Source organism: Oncorhynchus nerka, linkage group LG3 (genome assembly GCF_034236695.1).
Source record: "Oncorhynchus nerka isolate Pitt River linkage group LG3, Oner_Uvic_2.0, whole genome shotgun sequence".
In the NCBI taxonomy this organism is placed as follows: Eukaryota; Metazoa; Chordata; class Actinopteri; order Salmoniformes; family Salmonidae; genus Oncorhynchus; species Oncorhynchus nerka.
Window position 1 is genome coordinate 46,129,983 of NC_088398.1, and position 8,695 is coordinate 46,138,677.

The 8,695-nt window shown below is 42.9% G+C and overlaps 2 protein-coding genes across 5 annotated transcripts in view; both read right to left on the reverse strand.

Annotated features, from left to right (window-relative positions):
* LOC115109235 (lysosomal cholesterol signaling protein-like) overlaps window positions 1–2,027 on the reverse strand; it is a 110,347-nt gene extending 108,320 nt beyond the window's left edge. The window contains exons 1-3 of one of the 4 annotated variants that reach the window (XM_065012709.1): window positions 1,916–2,027; window positions 604–1,129; window positions 19–418 (exon numbers count right to left, since the gene is read on the reverse strand). In XM_065012709.1, the coding sequence (XP_064868781.1) occupies window positions 19–418; window positions 604–1,030 (827 nt within the window). In that variant the 5' untranslated portion in view covers window positions 1,031–1,129; window positions 1,916–2,027. The other 3 variants (XM_029633931.2, XM_029633948.2, XM_029633941.2) reach the window with 3 other exon arrangements.
* A 213-nt stretch (window positions 2,028–2,240) lies between these two features.
* On the reverse strand, window positions 2,241–8,528 carry LOC115115434 (acetylcholine receptor subunit alpha-like). The gene is made up of 9 exons (XM_029643921.2): window positions 8,294–8,528; window positions 7,339–7,481; window positions 7,189–7,233; window positions 6,729–6,838; window positions 6,152–6,347; window positions 5,697–5,934; window positions 3,993–4,216; window positions 3,176–3,415; window positions 2,241–3,084 (listed from the first exon to the last, which is right to left on the reverse strand). Exons 1-9 carry the CDS (start codon window positions 8,337–8,339, stop codon window positions 2,953–2,955), a joined length of 1,374 nt encoding a protein of 457 aa, XP_029499781.1. The 5' UTR covers window positions 8,340–8,528; the 3' UTR covers window positions 2,241–2,952.
* Window positions 8,529–8,695: the final 167 nt, after the last annotated feature.

Here is an 8,695-nt window from a genome sequence, read left to right on the forward strand (position 1 = left end):
ATCCCTGTAAACACTCACAGTTTTGCTGTGATGAGCAGGATAAGGGCTACAACCGTGGACCTGGTGAGCTTCCCCAACTGGCCCACCATGGAGAGGCCCAAGTAGAACAGAGCTGCTCCTCCAAAAGAGTTGGCCAGGCCGTCCACAAACTGCTCCATGAAAGCAGGGATCTTCTGATCCAGGATGAAGTGGAAGATAATGCCAATAACAACCATGAAGACCATGGGGTTCTTCAGAACCTGCAGGATGACCACACCCACTATCTGGAGTTTGCTCTGCTGCCGGTCTCTCTGATCCCTCCACTTCTGGATCTCACAGAAGGCAAACCCAATGGGGTTGAGAAGCATGAGGGACACTGGTGCTACCAGGTAAATGTACTGTAGATACTCTGGGTGTGTGTTCTTGTACAAGGCCTCAACTGTGAAGAAAGGTACAGTTCAGGAAGTTCCCTTTTAGGGAGGAGAGCAGAGTGAATCAAACTTTTTGTCACAAACCAACAAGATTTTAAAGTATGACATAAAGACATATTTCCTTTGTTCTGAGGTTCTGCCAGGAGACTATCAATTTTAAAAGGACTGAAACTGAACGGATGGAAAGACTCACCAATCGGGTATCCCAAAGCAAAGTCATTGCTTTGAGTAGCAAAGATGGAGAATAGGCCAGCTTTGCTGAAGCGAGTGTCAGGACTGGCAACCAGTAGTGTAATCACACACACAATGAAAAACACAGACACCTTGGCAATGAGAATACTCCACAAAAATGGCCAGATGACATTCCCAAAGTCCAAGAGTACCATGTTCTTAAAGAGCAATGCTGGGAGGGCAAACTTGGACACAAAGTTCCCCAATCCTTTGGCCTGTGTGGATGTGATGATGTTCGCTCGACCAGCAATATAGCCACACAAGATGATCCCAAAGCACTCCAGGAGTGCTGGGAAGAGCTTGTCAATGGACATGGTGGGAGGGGTGTCCGAGGGATCCAAGTCCCCATTTGAAAGGTTGAGGTTGTTACTGATGGCAGGGACATCCATTGTGGCGCTGGTGGTTTAAATCCTCAGATATCAGCTCTCATGCCTGGCCAAGCTGATGGGGTTGCTGGTGTCACTACCAGTTACTGAAAATCTAAAATACTTGGAGAACAGTCAAACTACAATTTCAATTTGGCGTCTCTAAAACGGCTCGTAACTTAGTTAGCACTGTTGTATTCGGCACATGTGCCAAACAACATTTTATTAGATTTCGATTTGAACCATTTATACATGGTAGTTACATAGGTGAACCTTTCAGCCCACTGAATGTCCCAACAGACTCACGAAGTTGAGTCCTGACGCCAAGGTATAACCACCATTTACCGGGGTTTCTAGATGTAACGTCAACGTTAAGCATAAACTCGTAAACAGTCTATTACAGTAGCTACTTTGTAGCGATGTATCCTTCTCACAACGTAAAATGCTAGATACAACGTATCACTTACACATTTTGTAAAAATACATATCAACTGTTCTATAATACACGTTAGTGAAAACATGGATAAACAGGCATGCACCCAGCAATCTGAGCTAATGTATGTATGGTAAAACAAAAAAATGGCTAGCATCGCTATTAGCTTGATGAAAAATAGAGCGCCATTCTTTAAAAAGACAACTAACGTAGCTAGCTACCAGTACTTACAGATAATCAAGGCATGGAGTTCGAGAGGGTTGGCTAACTAAATAACCTAACGTTAGTTAAAAAATGACTTAAATGTAAATGTTAGTTAGCTAGCCAATTCACCTAACTCTAGCCAGTTAGTACGTGCGCTATTTATAAATAGGTGAAAACATGACACGCTAGTTTGCCAAATGCCAATATACGGGGTGCTATTTAGACCCGTTGACAACTGACCGTAAAAAATATTAAAATACAAGACAACCTACCGGTATCTCTCTCTCTATGTCGCAACACCCCGCAATTTCCTTCTTGTTTTGACAGCAAACTACTTCACCAATCACATTAGACTACATGGGGGGACCAGGGGGAAACGATTTAGCCGAATGTTGCACATGGGGCTATCACGTGGTCAAAATTCAGTCTTTTGTAGTATTCAGACCTCAACGTTCCACATGCAGCAGTACTGTTGAGATGCTATTGCATTTTCTCTAGCGTTGATTGTTCTTTCACTTGTCAATAAGGATTTTTCTTTTATCCAAAGTATGCACAAAATCCAACTTAGTATACAGATATAGAAAATTGACTACCAGGGTCAAGCATGGACTTTATTTATTAAATACTGAATTATAGATTCATGAAAACATATTAAAAAATGCATTGAGGAACTAGAACAAATACCTTGATTACAATCAACTTGATTAGAATGTGGCTCAACTGCTCGAAAATTAACACACATTAGTGAAAATATGGATAAACATGCATGCACCCAGCAATCTGAGCTAATTGTATGTTTCAGGTAAGACCCAGACAAAGTCGAAGTAACAACAGTTTATTAATAGAACAGGGGCATGCAAAAGGCAGGTCAAGGGCTAGCAGAGGTAAGTAATCCAGATAGGTGGGGCAAAGATACAGGACAGCAGGCAGGGTCAGGGGCAGACAGAATGGTCAACTAGGAAACAGGAACAATCGAGCGACAGGAGCAGAAGGAAAACTGCTGGTAAGCTTGACAAAAGAAAACAAACTGGCAACAGACAAACAGAGAACAGGGGATAATGGGGAAGATGGACGACACCTGGAGGGGGGTAGAGACAATCACAAAGACAGGTGAAACAGATCAGGGTGTGACAAATTGAAAACCACCCAATAATAATGCATGTTTATACTGTGAACAGGAGGGTCAAAAACAGCAGCAAGCAAGTCTTCACACAGCAATATTTGACTTTTAGAGTCACTTAGGCCCAGAGGTTTTTCCTGGTCAGGTCAATTAAAACGTCTGGCACTATACATGACACACCGCAGACCTCTAGGGCGTCATGCTCAGCTCAATGAGACGGCCTGCGAACACCCCCAGTGTGCCAATGATACACACCCCCATGAACACACACAGCAGAATGTGATCCAGCACCATGGCTACAAACTTCCACTCTTCAGCGGCCTGGGAAAAGAGGAGAGTAATTAGAAACATGTAAACGGATACTTTAAGGAGAAATCTGTGGGAAGGATGGAAATGAACTCCAGAGTCTTACACTGTTGGACTCCTCATCAGATTTCATGGTCTCAGCGATGTACTTCACCCCCTCAATAGCACTGCGTACGTCGGGGTTCTTGGTGATGGGGGACTGGTAGGTGACTGCAGTAGGGGTGGGCTTGCCTGAGATGTCTGAGATGTCAAAGTCAGCACCATAGATGTTTTTATCCTGTTTCTCCTTTGCAGGACGTTTCATTGTTGAGAAAAACATGAGGTTGGGAATGGTGTCAATGAAAATCTGCGAAGAAAAAATAAGAACAGAAGTTATACTGAGGAGAGGTAAAATACCTACAATGTGCCAAATTCAGACACTTATCTGGCTCCTCAATTTAACAATATCATGGTCAAATCAGAAAATACAGTCAACTATACAGTTATACAGTAAACAACTTCAGTCATCTATATTCTGTCACTAGATGGCAGTACTGGGGAGGGCACTTTTTTTGTTGGTACTATTATGAAGACTTGATACCAGTGTGTCTGCCATGTTGTTTCATGAACAATTTGTGAATACTGTATGCTTAAAAATAGATACATTTCTACACTCTCACACACTCATAAGATTCACAAATCGGAATGCACAAGTCATCCTTTGGCTGTGTCATGTCATTTACATTGCAAATGGACCCAAATGTTATTGTTAGCAAAGCACCATGCTATTCAAACTTAACATTTACATTTGAGCCATTTAGCAGACGCTCTGATCCAGAGCGACTTACAGTAGTGAGTGCAGACATTTAACTTAACTCTAAGACCCTTCATATGTTTTTTAGAATTCAAAAACGAATAGTTAGAAATGTACCAGCTGTTCCCACCTTGCGAACCCAGGGGGACATGGTGTGAGTGCTGGGGGAACGGTGGTGGGTGTTGATGACAATGACAGTGATGATGATGGAGGCAATGACGAAAACCATGGTGAAGAGCATGTACTTCCCGATGAGCGGCACAGCACTGGATGTGGAGGGGATGAGCTCAACGATGACCAGCAGGAACACAGTCAGAGACAGCAGGACAGAGATACTCAGAGTCATCTTCTCACCTGAGGACACACATGTTCACAAAACTCAGGTCTGCAAAAGCAGACGCATACAGAAGCATACATCTATGAAGAAAGGCACAATTGGAGCTCGCGAGGGATGCAAACTATGTTCCGTTGTGACATAAGGTTATCATTTTCACATTTCTAATTGTCGCATACTAAATCAGTCATTCATACAGCACGCAGACAGCTTTGAACAGTTCAGTGGAGAACCCAGGCTCATGACAGACTGAACACCTGCTCATAAGGAGACAACTGTGCTTCATAACATCGAACTGTTGTTGAACACTGTGAGAGCAGTTAATAACGAGGTAAGAATGGGTAAAGCAAATACTACAGTCACAGCATTGCTCCAGTGCAACTCAACTGTGACACCCGTTACAATTTAATTGAAAAATGAAGAAAAAAAAATCAATAAATAAATAGTCATTTGATCTCAGGACTTGGGGAGCTAATCCCCCCTCTGGTTGGTCCCCTTCTCTCAGATTAATTACAAGAGGGTGTGAAGTGAGTGAGGTGATCATTATGATAATTGATCTTCTGCATCGCTGCACACTGCAGCTTCAGAGAGAGACTGATAGCGAGAGACTGTCAATGGCATCACACCCTTTGGGGCACTAACTCATTCTGACCACAGGGAGGAGTAGCCTCTGTCACAACTCTTATAGGCTTGGTCCAATTGAGCTCCTCCAACCTCTCTTTCAGTCCTCCACTAGATGGGTAGGAATTCTGCTTTTAACAAATGAACTGTGAGTTGGAGCCTGAACAATATTGCCTATACCATAGCTACAAGCAGGTGCAAAGAAATTAGTTGTTTAATTTGTCCCATCCCATGTAGCCTTCCTTACACATAGGCTTACACACAAACAACCTCAGGTAAGCAAACAGACACAATATAAATCCTAGTATGTGTTATTTTTAGTTGAACAACTTTACAACCAGAAGCCAATTTCCTGCTATTCTTCACACGTCTGCTGGGGTGTGTGTCCAAAACTTATTCACAGAGATTCTACAGTAGAATGTGAACTATGTGTTGTTTTTGCTGTTCAGTCAAATAAGTAAACCTAGAGGACTTCCATTTTGCATCTCAGCCCCTCCACAGTATCATACTGTAGCAGCAGCCCTATCCGAGTTAGGCAGCCAGAGATGTATTATACATGAAAGGAAAGGCCTGCTCACAGACATGGCAGCACACAGGGTCTCTGGGTAATGAGGCAGGCCTCAACACTGGGAACAGGGCCAGATGCTAGCCGAGACACATCACTGTTACAGCTAATGTAGCTACTAGGAACTTCTGAAGCCAAGAGACAGTTAGGAGGACCAGCGTGTAGTTGTACCAGCTGATACAGGTACTTCACAACCACAACGTAAACGATCAATGTCGCGGCTATGATGACAACATATATTTCAGTTAATCTTCAGCCACTTGAAAAATAAAAGGGATTTAGAACTGAAAGGATTGAAGTGATGCAATACCAACCAGAGTCAGTGGGCAGATAGAAGACGAGGCCAGTGAGGAATGAGAAGAGCATGCAGGGGATGATGACGTTGACGATGAAGTAGAGGGGCAGCCGCAGCATCAGGAAGTGGTAGGTGATGTCCAAGTAGGGCGTGTCTGGGCAGCAGGCATAGTACACCCAGTGTTTCCAGCTGCGGTAGTCCTTCATCACCCACTCTCCACTCTCCATGAAGTTACTCAGGTCAGGACGGTCGCTGTCCTGGTGGAGACAGGTAATAAAAATGTAATAAGGAAGCAACTGACCAGAAACGGCACAACCTTATTGGAAGGTTTTAGGACGTGGGGTGTTTTGTAATGGGACTTAGAACAATATGTCAAATCGGCACTGGGCTGTATGTGTATACACAGCTGTATCACAGGAGATACACAGGGGATCAATTAGAGAAATATGACAAAATAGTGATGATGATTATTACGGGATTGACGACAACCAAGTTGCCATCATAGGTCCATGTACCCAGCTTCATGCTGCAGTTCTGCAGGTCGAAGGGGAAGTGCAGCACGATGATCTCACAGTAGCTCTTGAAGATGGCAGGGGGGTTCCACGTGATCATGCCAGTGTGCTCCAGCAGCACTTTGGTCTCGTGAACGATGGCAAAGTCACCATCAGCACTGTGGGCACACACAAACACGGGCATCAGCATATAATGTTAACACAGAGGGACGTCCCTGCCTGGGGCTTGGCATGGCCCTGCCATCACAGCATCCACACAGGCCAACCAACCAGAGCTGAGACTGGTACAGGTTGCTGTAGCATAGGAGCTGGTTGTCAGGGAGAAACAGCAGTGTGTCAGACGCAGGCATATGGTGTGGGGGGAACCTGTGATATAGAAGCAAGATTTAGCCCGATGCTATGTGAGCTCTTACCCACTATGCACAGGGAAAGATGGGAAACATCATGACATCCAGTCTGTCTGTCTGGTGACATTTTATCACAGTGAGAGAATGGTAAAAAAAGAAAGACATTTGATGCAAATATGGCCTGAATCTTACTTGTTATAGAGAACGAGGTCAGGGCGCCAAATGTCAGTGGAGGGCACTCTTATCTTTTTGATTCCACCGTAATCCTCAGGATTCCATTGCAAGTTCACGTCCTTCCATTGCTGTAAAATGACAGTACAAGGTACAAAGAGCATACAAAGAACATTTCAGATAGACTATTTGAAGTTCCTGAAATGAAGTCGGATTCAGATGAAATTGACAAAGAAGTGATCATTTCAACATGGATTTTTTCCAGATAATGTTTTGTTCCAGTTTCTTTAAAATGTATATAAATCAACGGTTTATAGGGATTGTTTACTGTATCTTCAGAAATAATTCTGGAATTCCTTCTATTAATTATCCATACTTACAACTTCCTTATCATTACTCTCTTACAAAATAGCCAGAAAGAAAAATACTTTAATCTCATATTTATATTGCCATGTTGATACAGGAAATGGCAGAAACAAACCTGTTTCAGTCGAACATTGCTGTTAACAATCTGGTTGACCTCATCCTGCAGAGAAAGAGAATTGATTTGAGTTTCTACATAGTGTTTGACAGTGATGTGAATTGCATGATAAATATTGATTGATATGGGATGGTGTGATATCTTTCTTACCACACTGATGAGTTGAATGAGCTGCAGGCCAACTGTAACCACCACTGGGTCCTTGAAGTGAGCGACAGGACGCACCACCTTGTTGTAGCCAGTGAACAGGGTTTTCACCAGACGGGTCTCATCATCAGAGCCCCAGGCAGAACCTGCAAGGAACACAGAGACAGCTTGGTGTATGGCTCGCATGGTACAGTTTGGGGTTTACAGCATCAGAAGACTGATAGACAGTGGTTCATGTAAGTGCAAATAGTATATTTATTATTAAAGGGCTTCCCTCCTTCCTTCCTTCCCTCATTCCTTCCTTCCTTAATTACTTTGAATCATACACTGTTATATACCAGTGGTATACTATCATCGTGGGATGCTGGAGGTGATGGAGATGAGAGCTCTGTCAATACAGATAGTGTTTCAGACGTGACACTCGCTATTTCCGCTACATATTTGACCCATGCCGGAGCGGTATCCCATTTCATTTTCCTGCCTGCCTGCCCTTGAAATGAAACCTATTTTGCTCAAGAACGTACCCCGAGAGCTTGAAAGACGTTTTGAGACATTCAAAACGGTAAATCTATGAAAATTGGCTACAAATATACAGTGTATTTCACGAAACAATCGACTTGTGGAGTCAAACACAGATAAAGCACACATGCCCCTGTCAATCATCAGAGCCTAATGCGGGATGCCTTTTAAACTATTCCAGCATATCCAGCAGTCACTAGCTTACCTAAAATATACATCAAGTAAGATTTGAAATCTTATAGTTAACTAAAGGATAAAGCATGACCAAGAATCAATGAGAAATTATCTGATGTAGATATCCCATGAATTAAATAGATTTGTAAGATATTCAAATATTGGTTTAGGATAGATTACCACCTAAAATATCCCGGGAAAAGTATGTTATATTCGACAGAAGAACAGTCAGTAAGCCAACAGGCATGGTTAGAATATGCTTTACCTGCCAGAATGATGAGAAGATGAGAAACAAAAAGCAGCCGATTCATTTTTGTGTTATTTTCCCATCAAATCTGGGGGTATCCAATGTCCTGAGTCTTCGAATAGAGGGTGAGCAGCTAGCAAGGTGACAACGTTGATTTCTGTACTACTTCAAAACGTGGTCAGAATCATGTCAACGCCAACTTGCTGCTTCATGTTCTGTAATGGGGAACAGTATTGTTGTTCGCTGACACCACATGTTATGAGCCACCACCGATAGCTGTCATTTGAGAGGGTCACATTCTTTGTCATCCCTCACATGTTATAAGCTCTACATGGCTGGCTAATCTGGCACTGAAATATCTTACAGTGCAATACTTCCCATATTATTAGACAGTAATAGCATATGGCTGCTTTCCCAAAA